Below are 13,294 nucleotides of genomic sequence, written 5' to 3' on the forward strand. Positions count from 1 at the left end.
CATGAACAGATCTTGTTAAAGGGATCTTGTCCAGTTCTGCTGGATGTCAGTTTTTCCCAGAAGCAGCTGAAACGTGGACTCATCTGCCCACAGAACACATGTCCACTGTCTTTCTGTCCATCTGAGATGAGCTGGTGTCCAGAGAACTGGGCCGTGTTCCTGCACAGAGCTGATATCTGGCTTCCTCCTGGTGTGCTGCAGCTTCAGCTCACATTTCTGGACCGTGATGAGTGGAAATGGTTCTCCCAGCTCCTCCTGAGCCCATGTGGCTGTATGGATCATGGTGGCGTGATGACGGTTTCTCCTGCCTGGCTCCCAGCTCATCCAGCAGGGCTTTCTGTCCTCGGCCTTTCCACGCTGAGCTTTCCCCGGACTCCCTGAATCTTTGCACAGTATTCTTCTCCAACCAGCAGGTTACCTGCTGGAAGCTTCCAGAACGCTGTTCCTGTAGATTCTGTAAACTTTCTGTCTTTCTGTGACTGCAGAACAACTTTTACAGAGTGTTGCTGCATCAAATTTGAATCCATACTTTCTCTTTTCATAGTTTATCAGTGAAGAGACTGAAAATATTTGATTAGTTTTGTGTTTGTTAAATAAAGGTTCAAACGGATCAACTAATGACATATTTAACTTTGCTGTTTCTTCATGTCTCAGCTGCTCATAAAAGCTCAGATCTTCAAACTCAGACTTTGACTCAGGTGCAAAGTTGAGTTCTTCTGACCTTCAACACTCCGGCTGCTGTCTGACCATCAGAGCGACCGCGGATAAACTCGTATTTCATGGCAGCAGATATCTCTCCGAGGTGTTTGAGCATGGAAGCAGGTGGTAGACATCCTATGAAACGGGTTTTAATGTTTGAGGTGATGCTTGGTGTGTTTCAGGCTCATCCTGCATGCAGCAGTACTTCTGCCGCTCCTCTACTTTGCGATGGTGAGACGCAGCCCCGTCCCTGTCATCAGGGGCGTTTATCCTGCTCTGAGGGCGGCGTTTTTCTCGTCTTCCAGGTCACTTCTTCTTCTGGTTGTATTCGTCACTTGCCTCTCACAGGAAATCCTCTGAGTTGGTGGAGGGACCACGAACAGGAGTACCCTCAGCTATTCAGAGTAGCAAAATGTTTCCTGTGTATTCCTGGAACAAGCGTCTCTGCGGAGAGTTTTCTCTTCCGCTGGAGACATTGTGAATCCACAGAGAAGCGTTCTGAAAGCTGGGCATGTGGACCAGCTTGTATTCCTCCACAAAAACCTTGAAATTAAAAAATAAGCACAGACATACAAACTGGAACAACATGTAAAATCCAGTATCTGAGACTGTTTACCATATTTAATTTTGTTGAGTCCTGCAAGCTTTTATTTATTTAGGCAGCTGGGTAAATTCCTTTATTGAGATTACACTGAAAAAGTGGATGTTGCAGGGCTTGGTACTTTATTTTTGTCAATAACAGTTGACATTTTTTGTTAATATTTTAAGAACCCTACAAGCACTTTCATATTTGATTATAGAGAGAGTATATGCTAATTTCTATGTGGTAACAGCCAGAAAAAGTGTTATGACATTTGAAGGTATAGAGACCATATTTTCTTTTGATAATAACTACTTTGAAATCAATTCTTGCCAATACACACCCCTATTCGTCAGTGCCAATTGTTTCAGTATTCACCTTCAAACTTTACCAGTTTCAGTTATTTTCAGAGGGATTTTCTGTTCTTTGATTTATTTCCCGTGTGTCTCCAAGTACCTCCGCGCTGCCGCTGACTTTCCGCTGCTGCGAGGAGCGGAACCGCATCGACAGAAGATTCACCGGCTTCATGCTGCCCATCAAACCAGGTCAACAAGGATGGAACTGCCCTCTTCCAGGCGGCTGCTGCAGTTTTCATTGCCCAACTCAGCCAGATCACTGTGACCTTGAGCATGTTAATCACCATCAGGTTGGTCGCAGTCTTTTTTTTTTTTTTTGCACAATATTTTTATTAGGTCTTTTTCAAGTCGTGTAGGACATGCAAGAGAAATAAGGATAATAGAAAAATAAAATAAATAATAGTAACAAAAATAAATGTGCCTATATATATATATATATAATAAATAAATTTAAAGAAAAATGATAAATTAAAAATTGATAAAAATAAATAAAGAAAGAAAAAATTTAAAAAATAATAAAATGACAAACGCATCCCTAGTACTCTATGTCCGTGGACAAATTCTCAAAGAAGAGGTGAGTAGCCTATTATGGGTCTTATTAATGATCATTGTACTTAGCTTCATCAGGTTGGTCGTAGTCTTCATCGGTTAAACGATTGATTCATTTGACTTACATAATCAAAGCAGTAATGTCTGTTCTCATGTTCCAAACAAGAAATAAAAAGTGTGTGTGCTGTGCAGTGTGACGGCATCGGTTGCCACCATTGGAGCTGCGAGCGTCCCGGACAGTGAATCCATGATCACAGTGTTTGTCCTGACGATGGTGGGACTGCCTCTGAAGGACGTCGCGCTCCTGGTGCTGCTGGAGCTCAGCCCCGGCGCCACGGGGGGACACTCGCGGGCATTGCCCCCCAATCCACGCCGGTGTGCCCCCCCTGGGTTCACTTTGACGTTTGACCTGAGATTGCCTCAAACACTGAGGGGACACGATCTAAAAGTCTTAAATAAAAAATACGTTTTTTAAGGTCTTAAAATGTCTTAAATTTCTCTGATTTTCGAAGAGTGGCATTAAATTTCATCTGGGCGGAATGAAAGAATGATATGTCTGGAGAGAGCTTTTGTGTGTGCGCCAGTACTTCCGGTGAAAATTTCCGGTGATTTGACAGCTAAGCTAACGCGTCAGGTTAGGGCCAGTGGCCGTAAACAAAGGCTATAGCCGAGAAGAAAGATAATAATAGCTAAAAAGACTAGCTTTCTTCAGTAGCCTAATGCTTACCGATTTAGCAAGCCTAGCAGCCTCGTTGCTAATGCTAGCCGCAGTAACGTTACCAACCATACCCGACGTCAAGGAGTTGGCTGAGCAGGGGCAAGAGTATGGAGGGGCTGGCATAGTTAACTTCATAATGGGTGAGTGCAGGTTTCATTCACTTGTTTTCATTCTTTCACAGGATTGATTCACTTCACTGGTTTATCCGATTGCTGGCCGCCGAGCCATTATGTGTCTGGGTTTGTGTAGGTTACTGATCATGGTTGTTAGCAGTCGATAGTCAGGTTGTGTGTTGGGTGTGTATTTTTTTCTATGGGTACATTGACTGAGCGGTCTGTGCTCGTTTTTTATTTTTATTTAATTAGATTGGAGATACTAATTAATACTGAGGGGGGGGCGGGGGGCTGGGGGCTGGGGGCTGGTCCCGGGGAAAATTGCCAGGGCCGATTTTTTTTCCCAGTCCGACCCTGAACTACATGTTCAAATGCGTTCTGATGTCGGCTCAACGCCAGTCTGAATTCACTGTGGCTGTGCGTGGGCGTTGCTGTTGTTGTTGCGCTCCTGTTTGCTCGTTGTGTGTATATTAGTATTAATGGCGACTAGAAAGGGGCAAACGTGATCTGGGCTTTGCGTTCAATTTATGCACCGATGATTATACAGAGTGGATTAAACTGTGCAGGCTATTCGAGATGTCTCGGAATGCCTACTTTAAAGGAAGCGTGATGTGTTTGCCAGGGCTGCCTAAACGAGTTGCCAACCGTCCCTTGAAATAATGGAATCGTCACGTATTTAGTAACAAAAGGACAGTTCCTTATTGGGCTGAAACGGGGCCCACAATTCGGTTAAAATGCAGAAAATTGCATCTAAGAAATACCAAATTTTCTTTAAAGATCAGCTGCTGTTACAGATAAATAACAACATGAAATGTAAACCAGCTGAAGTGCAGCAGAGAGGAAGGTGTGGTAGAAACCTTAGGAGGTCTCCGTCAGTGGGTTGGGCTGTTGTTTCTGTAGCTTCGCAACAACTCAGTTGATGATGTCACACACAGTGTCAGCAGGAAACTCAGGTGAACTCTCTCAGCAGACAACATGGACAGAAGCTCACAGCCAGCAGTTCAACATCTGGGGTGCAGAGACCCTCCTTCTCAGTGACATGTCCAGGATTACAGCATCTGTTGTTAACCAGCTCTTTGATCCTCCTCCTTTCCTGTTACCGCTCTGTCTGCAGTCTCTGTCTGCCCGGATAGTCTTAAAGCTGAGCAGAGAGCTGTTAGAGCTGTTCCTGCAGCCAGGTCTCTGCCTGATATTCCTGCTGTGTCCTCATCAGGGCTCCAAGCTCGTCCATTTGATCCACCAGTGATCTCACATTTCCCATCATGATCGAGGGAAGAAATGGTTTAAACCTCCTCCTCCTTTTCCTCCATTTTGTTCCTGCTCTGCATCCTAGACGTCTCCTTCTCAGCTCATCTTGATGTGGGGTCTTATTCCAGGAATTACTTTGTTAGCTGCTCCAGCTGATTAACAGCTCCCCGTTGTCATGGTTACACATCAGAACAGATGTGAAAAAGAAATCAGAAATCTGTGTTTTGACAGAAAAAAGCTGAAGATGAAAGAAAGACTCGGGCAGCACATGGAAAACTTATCAAGTTTATTTTAGTACCTCCTACTTTTCCAGCCGTCAAATTCAAGATGAGCTGATATTTTTCATAAAAGAGTCAAGCGTCCCACTTTAGTTTTCTATGTTCTGTTGTGAGTGAAATTCATAAATCATTTAATTTCATCAACATTTGACACATTTGGCCCTGTGATTAAACCTCAAATTGATTCTTTCAGAGCCCGATGCAACACTTTGGTCAACGTTCTGGATTCTGAATAAAAACTTAAATTAATATGTAAAATAAATTCATAAAGGCTTTTGATTAGAAATATGTAACATGAAATAAAGTATATAAAAGGCAGGAAGCAGCTGCAGAGATTCACTGAAACATCTTCAAACATGAACATAAACAAAGAATATAAGATAAAAATAGGAGTTTTGTTCAGTTCTGAGCATCTTTAAAGTGAATATCTGCTCTGAGCTCCTTTATCTTCCAACACAGCCTGAACCCTCTCAGACGAGCTTTCTGTCCATTCTTTTAGAGTAACCTGGCCAAGTTTGAAGTCTGTAGCATTAAATCTGTAGGACAAGTTCGATCTAATGCAAGGCGGTAAATCGGTCAAAAATGGCACGAAAACTTAGCCTGGCTGACGCGTCCACAATCTCGATGAGATGGTGGTCTGGGAACTCATTTTCTCGTATTTGAGGCGTGCTTTACGAATGCCTAGAGCCGTTTATTGGGCGCTACGAATGTCTATCAAATGACGTCAGGTTCTTCCCATGCTGCTTTGCGCGCGATTCATAGCCAATTGTATCACTTATATCAGATTCGACGAGGAAGAAGAAAAAAAAGTAAAATAAAAGTAAACTGGCGCTCTAAACTACTTAAATTGACAACAAAGTAGGACTATATGCTATATTCTACATGAATTTTTATGTTGTAGAGTTGTGAATTTATTTTAATAATGGAGAAATTGAGCAGCCTTGCTTTGTTGTCTACAGTAGCAGATCAACCCTCATCTTACTTTGAAGCTCCCAGATCAAGGAAGTGACGTCGACGCAGCTTTAGCAGCAGAAAAGCTATCAGGCTTGTGTTGATGATAATAATAAACTCCTGGACTATGTACAAACTTCAAAATGCATCGTTTTGTGAGTACAGACCATATTTGTACTACTGTAGAAGTTTGGTGTCATGGCATGTGATTTTAGTGTGGTAATTTTGGAGATACTGCCAGGGTCCGTTAACCCTTGTACGAAGCTATTCGGGATAACTCAGTAACTCATCTGATGTTCAGCCAATATCGGAAAAACTTCGGGTGGGCTACTTGGCTGGATGTCACGGTTCAAATGACCCTAGGGTGAATCTACTCCGAAACACTTTCTAAGGCTGCATCAAACGGTAACGTTGTGTCCGCTGTCATGTTGGATTAACGCTCTACAAGCTTCGGTGTAGCGCATATACGTCGTCATCGTCTTGCTGCCCCCCCCACGTTCTGTGATTGGTTCCCAAACTCTGGCAAAAATAAGGGCGGTGGTTTCCAGGCTGACTTTGCAGTGAGAATGAAATTGAGCGCAAAGCAGCATGGGAATTCCCAGGCTAACGAAAACTCACTTTCCATCCAAAATGGCCGCCTTCCTGTGGACGTGGGACCATGGCTGCAAGAGACGTTTTTGTGTGTCTGGGCATAATGAATTAGTGTACTGAATTTCGTCATCCTACGCAAAACTAATCCTATTAAGGGGACCATTTTTAATCATTGTAGGGGGCGCTACAGAGTCAATGAGCGACTCCCAAAAATATAAAGTTTAGATTCTTTCATGTCGTCGACTGGCAGGTGGTGCTCGCAAAATTTCATGAGTTTTCGCGTACCTTTTGCAAAAAATAAGAAAGAAACAATAATAAACCTTACAGATACAATAGGGTCCTTGCAGTTTCACTGCTCGGTCCCTAATAAAGTGTTTATTGGTGGTCACACGTCAAGCATATCAGCGCTGGGCTCAGTGGAATAGAGCTCCCGCAGGAAATCCGTCAGACTGAGCCTCGATTTCCGGTTATCTTTTGTATTTATAGCCTCATAGGTTGGACTCACACTCGACCGAGTATGATTGGACATGAGTAGGTTCAACATGCTTCGTCATATTCTCTGGATCAGCCCAAAACAATGTGTGTGTGTGAATCTGCCCTTGCTTTCCCAGGCTAATCGTTTTGTCTTCCCATTCCTGGATCACTTTAGGTCATCGTGGAAAAGTACAGAGACTATTTCATTCATAATGTCTAAGAACAAAGCCAATTTTAACAAGGCTCTCTGGGTTAACACTGACGGCTCACAAAGAGTTTAATCCAACACATTTCGGTTGAAGATTGAATCATTCTCAGGATTTTTCTTGTGATTATGTTAAAACAGGTTTGCAGTCTTTCATCCAATGGGAGTAAGTTAGTAAGTGAACTATAGAAAAGCAGCAGTTCCCTCCTGTGATTGCTGTGTAAGACTCTCCTGGGTGGAGGTGCCCGCTGCTTTCAGCCTCTCATCCCTTCCTCCGCCTGTTGGCCGGGCGTCTCTGACGCCTGCTGCAGCCATTTCTTCACAGCACACTCCACAGCTTCGTCTGCGGCTCTGGCGCACACGCTGTTCCTCCGCACGGCATCTGAAAAAGAAGACATCCCCATCAGCTGCTGTTTCACGTGCACGCTCCTCGGGGCACGCGCTGACACGCTCCAAATCAAATCAAATTTATTTGTATAGCACATTTCATGTACAAAACAGTTCAAAGTGCTTCACATAAAATAAAAGCATTAAAAATACATAAAAGAACATAAAGAGAAACAAATAAAATAGTTTAAATGAATTTAAAAACACTCACCTCTGACTATTTCCCTCAAACATGAAGACGCAAAGGCCGTCTTGTTGGTTTTCCCTCTCCAGTCCATCCTCTTGGAGAAGTTGCTGGACAGCATTCTTTGTAGGATCACGTGGACTGTCTGATCAATCGGGAATCCGTCGGCATCCCCAAAGAAGCTGATCTGCAGCCACAGTTTGAAATGAGAACAGATCTACATGAGATCTACTGCAGCTTTCAGTCAGAGCAGTGTTTAGGCCTCTGGAGTGAACTAAGGGCAGTTTTCACTTTGAAAAAGACATCTTAAAAGAGATAATTGAGGTTTAAGACTTCGGTTTTGGGTAAAGTTTGGTTGGATTTGTCTCCTAAATATCCCCCTGCTGCCCCAGAGTTTGGCTTAGAGATTTAAGGGGTGCAACTCACTGGAGATCCCCTGGATGTATGACACATCTCAGGGGCTCCGGGAGCATCTTTCTGGGTGTTCAGACATATTGGGGAAGGTATATTTTTTGTGTTCCTCGTTTAATTGCTTCATTAGAGCAAGGACGATGCGTCTGTTACCAAACCTACTGGACGGTTAGATTGAGGCATGTAGCCCTCGTGGTTGTGTTCATGGGTTTCCTTTTTGTCTAAGAGCAAATTCTCATCATCAGCCAACAATTCATTTCAGAAAGATATTAGATAATAAAATTCTACCAGTTTTTGTTTCATGTTTCATATCAAGACCAGGAAACCCAACTTGTATGATTTGCAACATGTCCTTGAACACTTCTGTTAAAAGTAGCTCAGTTGTTCTGAATCTTAGCTGCTGGAAACTTAAATAAAACTTAGAGAAATGGAGTGACAGTGAAGTCCAGGGTTTATTGAGCTAATCCGTGAGTAACTGAGAGTTTTTTAAGGAGAATTAAGCTCCCTGCCAGGCCCGATGTTGCCCCCATGTTGTGGAAATGGAGTCCAGTCGCCCACTCTACGCCTGCAAATTAATTGCAAAGAAAGAGCCAACAATTCCTCCAGTTTTAATGATCTTAAAGGTCATTTGTTCATAAATAAGACCCCGAACAACATCCTGAACCATCCCTGAAGCAGCTCAGAGGAGCATTTTCCTTTAAGAAGCCACAACATCCTCCTTGTGAGGATGGGTTTAACAACACCGCCTGGTTGGTTTGAACCAGTTAGGGTTATAAAAACATCATGTATGACTAGAAACACAGTCATGGTGATGATTTTAACCTCCACACGCAGAGCTGGAAGCTTTCCTGCTTCCATCTTTAAACATCAACTTATTATACGGGTTTGTTATTGTAGGAGCTATTTGTAAAGTTGTTTTTTTTGGTTCTAGTTGTAAATTTAATTTGCTAATTATGAGTAACTTTATTTGATTCATTTCAGTGCTTTATTTAGATAAGATTTTTTTGCTAATATTCCTTGTTAGTTATTCGTTTAGAATATTTTTGCTAATTGGGTCACACTGGGCACCTGGAGTACCAGCATGCACCGGGGTGGGCCGATGGTTTTTTACCAGGGAAAAGGAGAGAGCAGCAGGTTTTCTTTGTTCTTTTGTTTGTTTCATTGTTTGGAAACAAATCACCAGAAAACGCAAGAACTCATCTTGGACATTCATCTTCTTTTGCCTGCGTTAAACCACATCCCCCATGGTGCATCAGTGGTCCTTTGATTTTTTTTGGTTTAAGTTTAATTTGTTTTTTATGGACAAATGGCCACTACAGTTATCATTGTTTATTCTACCTGTTGGTGTTTATCTGTCAACACTGTCGTCTCTGCAGCTTTATTTTGTTGCTTTTAACATCCTTTTAAATCATTTTTGTAGTTTTATTGATAATAATCGGTCCTTTTTTATTGCGGTTGACTGTATTTTTGACAGTCTCGGTGCCCCGTTAACGTCTTACAAGCTTGTTTTTCAAGTCTGGGTTTTGGCTGAGCTTCTCCTCCAGAGCAGCGAGTCCCTCCTCGTCAGCGATGGGGAACATGGCCCCCAGAGAAGCTGGAGCGGGGCCGCTTCTGCTGTGGATGTGGGTCAGCTGCTGCAGCAGCTGTAAGATGTGGCTCTGCTGCTGCTGCACGACTCCCAGCCGGGTCAAGATCTCCAGCTCCACCGCTGTGAAGGCAAACATTTTATCCACCTGAAGTGCTTTCACGTGCGGTTTCTGACAGCTTACATGCTATGAATGTACATGCCACTGCAAAATAGAACAAATCTGTCGTAACATCGGCCTTTTCTATGGAATTATCAACAGTAACAGACTAAATGTGGTGTAAATCTGCAGTTTAAAACATCGATATCCTCCAAGTTTCTTCCTTTTTAGCATCAAATGGGGTCAAATCTGCTCAAATAGAGTTTGAACAGCTTACTTCTACTACTGCTTCTTTATTTATAAAGCACTTTAAAAAAACAGTAGCTGCGACAAAGTGCTCTACAGAAGAAAATCAATACACATGCAAAATATGGAAAAGACAACAGAAACAATAAAACACAATAACAGAAGTAAGAGCAAAAGTCTCAACATGTGTAAGAAGCCAAAGAATAAAAATGTGTCTTAAGATGAGTTTTAAAAGTGGACAATAAAGGGACACTTCTGATATGTATGGGCAGATCGTTCCATAGTTTGGGAGCTAAACACTAAAAGCTCCGTCTCCTCTGAGCTTTAGTTTAAACCTCCAGCAGCTGATCAGCTGACCTGAGGCAGCGAGCGGGAGAATATGGGTGAAGCCACTCAGAGAGGTAAGAGTGGGCAAAAACAAATAAAATAATCTTAAAATGAACCCTAAAGCACAGAAGCCAGGATAGGGGTGATGTGCTCCCTCTTCCCGACTCAGAAGCCGAGCAGCAGCGTTCTGGACCAACTGGAGACGCCTGAGGGAAGACTTTATAACTCCAAAGTAAAGAGCGTTACAGTAACCCAGCCGAGCTGTAATGAAGGCATGAATTGCTGTTTCTAAATCTTGTCTTAAAACAATTTGCTTAATCTTTGCCAGCTGCCTGAGATGATAGAAACAGGACTTGACAACTGCTCCAACCTGGCCACCTAATTTAAGATCACCGTCTATTATGAAACCCAAATTAGAAATTTTGTGCTTCAAATAAGAAGTCAAGGGGCCCAGATCAATAAGGGATGTTTCACATCTGTTTTCTGGTCATTAAAATGTAGGAAATTTAAAGCCATCCAGGCTTTAATGTCTTCAAGACATAGAAGATGAGGCTCCTTTTTTTAGTGGCATGTATATTTGACTGTCGTCAGCATAACGATGAACAGAGATCCCATGCTTTCTGAGTGTTGAACCCAAAGGAAGCAAATAAGAAGGACGCTTACGAGTTGGGCTTAAATGACTGTCTGCTCCACCAGGTGCTGCTGGGAATTTGGCTTTTAAATGAATGTGATCTGTAAAAGAAGAAGGAAAAACAAGCTGGCTCGATGTATTTAGCAGCATGAAAAGGATGCTAAGTTATCAAGAGAGGGATGTTTTGATGTAGCACCTGCTGCTCTGCTGGAGGCATCCTCTGTCCCGGGGTCTGACTGTTGTGACGGATGCGAGGACGCTGCTTCAGGCATGGCGCTGGACCAGCTGCTCGCGGTCGGTGCTGCTTCATCACAGACGGGAGAGCGGTTTGAACAGGTCTCTGTGTCTAACGGAGAATGGCCTGAGTCGGCCAGAAGCCGGTGTTTTGTGTTCAAATGATGGAGGAACTGATTACGGTTCAGAAACAGCTTCTCGCAGAAACAGTGGAAATGAGCCTGTGGCCGGCAGCCCAGGTTGCACTTGTAGACGCTGTGGCCTGCGGGTGAGAACACAAAGCCTGGTTGGTGCTGAAGCCGGTGATTATTTATGGTTGAATGTACAACATTTGATTGAAAAGAAAACTGGACATTTGCATGAAAAGGACATTTTTCTTTACTTTGAAAATAACCGAATGGAAAAGGATTTAACTTTCTTTGTACAACTTGTTTTATTTTTAGGTAAATTAATATCCACAAAATGAAATGGACTGACAGCAAAGAAAATGTTACACTTTTTTTAAAGAAAAACATCAATGCTTTAGAAATAACTAAGGCTTTAAAAACAAACCTTATTTTGGGAAAAAAATTTATTTAATTAATATGTTTTTCTTTGATGCATTTTTTATGCACAATGTTTCTATACTCTTTGTACATTTATACATTTATATATTTTTTTCTTCCCCAGGCTAAACAGTTTTGTTATGTATATAATTGTTGATAAAGTTTAAAATAACAATAATAATAATGACTCGACTAGAATACTAGAGTACTCAAGTACAAAGTACTCTTACTTAAGTATTTTTTTTAACACTAGTACTTTTACTTGTAATTTCCACGTCTGATTAATAGTAGTAGTTGTCGTTATAGTATTTGTAAGCCAAGTTGTTGTTTATTATAGAAATAGAAAAATACTTTATTTTTATTCACTTTTTTTATTTGTTATAATTAGTGTGTATACCAACGGATGAGACTTGTCCTTGTCCCCTGTCCTGACGGTCCTATTTTGAACCAGAGCAGCCCTGGATTAGTTGTCAAAATAGTTCCTTAGTTTGACTAAATGTATTCTGGGAGATTTTTGCTTCTCTTCTACCAAACAGATCAGTCAGTATCCACCCAAACACGCTTGAAAATGTACCTTTAAACTGAATCGCTCTTGCGCGGTGACACCTGAGGTGTCGGTGGACTTTGTATCTGTGAGTCGGCTTGTAAACGTGGGGGCTGCAGAGCGGGCAGTGATACATGTCGCAGCACTCAGAGCACTTCTGCACCGGCGGAAGCTGAGCCCCCTCCTGAATGGCGATGTGGAGCTGAAAAAGACAAGAAAACACACTTAATTTGAATTAAACCGCACTCTGAACATGTGCCACAATCCAAAACCTTTTATGTCCACAGGAGAAAACACTTAAGAAGCAAAATACGAACATTTACTGAGAGGCGATGACGCGGATTTGTATTTACTCACGGGCCAGTTTTAGCTTCAAGCTAGCCGGGCCCGAAAATGGTTAACAGTTACATTACCTGCGACATTTAGGAAGCAACGACAGATCCGACTCAGTGAGAAACCAAAGTGGCCTTAGAGTTGCTGCTATGACTCGATTCTTCTGATTAATTTGTTCGCGTTCACAGTATTTTAAACGGAGAGGCTGTTGCGCTCGGACACTACTGCCCTCTACTGGCCCGGAGGGGCTTTTTTTTTTTTTAGTGAGAGGACACTGTCGGTATTTGGCTCATAGTCCCGTATATATATATATATATATTTATGTATATCCATCCCTTTATGACCATAGTGTACCCATCTTCTGATGGCTCCTTCCAGCAGGATCATGCACCACAAAGCTCATATCACCTCAAACATGTTTGTTGAACATCACAGTGTGTTCCCTGGACTCCAACGGCCTCCACAGCCACCAGATCTCAGTCCAACGGAGCACCTTTGGGATGTGGTGGAACAGGAGATTCTCATCATAGATGTGCAGCCGACACATCTGCAGCAGCTGCCTGATGCTGTCATGTCAATATGGAGCATAACCTCTGAGGAATGTTTCCAACAGCTTGTTGAAAGTTTGCCCTGAAGAATTAAGGCGGTTCTGAAGGCTAAAGGAGGTCCAACCTTTAACCGGCCGGTGTCCCTGATAAAGTGGCCGGTGAGTGTGTGTTGTGTTGCTGTACTTTACCCTCAAGCTGGGGATTAAATGAATGAAACTAACCAACTAAACATGACAGAAAAGTCTAACTGAAGCTTTGGTGCATCAGTATTAACCTTCTAATCGTGTCACTTTGAGCACATTTTCCTGAAAATACTTCAACTTAAGGAGGATTTAAAGATGTTAAAGGGGTACTTTTACAGTGGTGTGTGGAGATGTTGACTTCAGTAAATAAACATAATGCTTCCTCTGTACCACTACTGATGAAACGACGGGTCCACTCACACCTTTTCTGGCAG

General features: G+C 42.5%; 1 protein-coding gene across 1 annotated transcript; it reads right to left on the reverse strand.

The window, feature by feature from the left end:
• Positions 1 to 5,144: 5,144 nt before the first annotated feature.
• LOC142391391 (uncharacterized) lies at positions 5,145 to 12,464 on the reverse strand. Its single transcript, XM_075477160.1, has 7 exons — positions 12,370 to 12,464; positions 11,987 to 12,158; positions 10,830 to 11,129; positions 10,666 to 10,734; positions 9,244 to 9,452; positions 7,361 to 7,520; positions 5,145 to 7,144 (listed from the first exon to the last, which is right to left on the reverse strand). The coding sequence occupies exons 1-7, from the start codon at positions 12,376 to 12,378 to the stop codon at positions 7,017 to 7,019; spliced, it is 1,047 nt and encodes a 348-aa protein (XP_075333275.1). The 5' UTR covers positions 12,379 to 12,464; the 3' UTR covers positions 5,145 to 7,016.
• Positions 12,465 to 13,294: the final 830 nt, after the last annotated feature.

Source organism: Odontesthes bonariensis, chromosome 11 (genome assembly GCF_027942865.1).
Source record: "Odontesthes bonariensis isolate fOdoBon6 chromosome 11, fOdoBon6.hap1, whole genome shotgun sequence".
Classification (NCBI taxonomy): Eukaryota; Metazoa; Chordata; class Actinopteri; order Atheriniformes; family Atherinopsidae; genus Odontesthes; species Odontesthes bonariensis.

Coding starts and splice junctions, on each gene's coding strand:
- LOC142391391 (XM_075477160.1), bottom strand. Junction 10,735..10,829: donor TGCCTCCAGCAGAGCAGCAG/GTGCTACATCAA, acceptor CTTCTTTTACAG/ATCACATTCATTTAAAAGCC. Junction 7,521..9,243: donor CAGACTTGAAAAACAAGCTT/GTAAGACGTTAA, acceptor CTGTGGCTGCAG/ATCAGCTTCTTTGGGGATGC.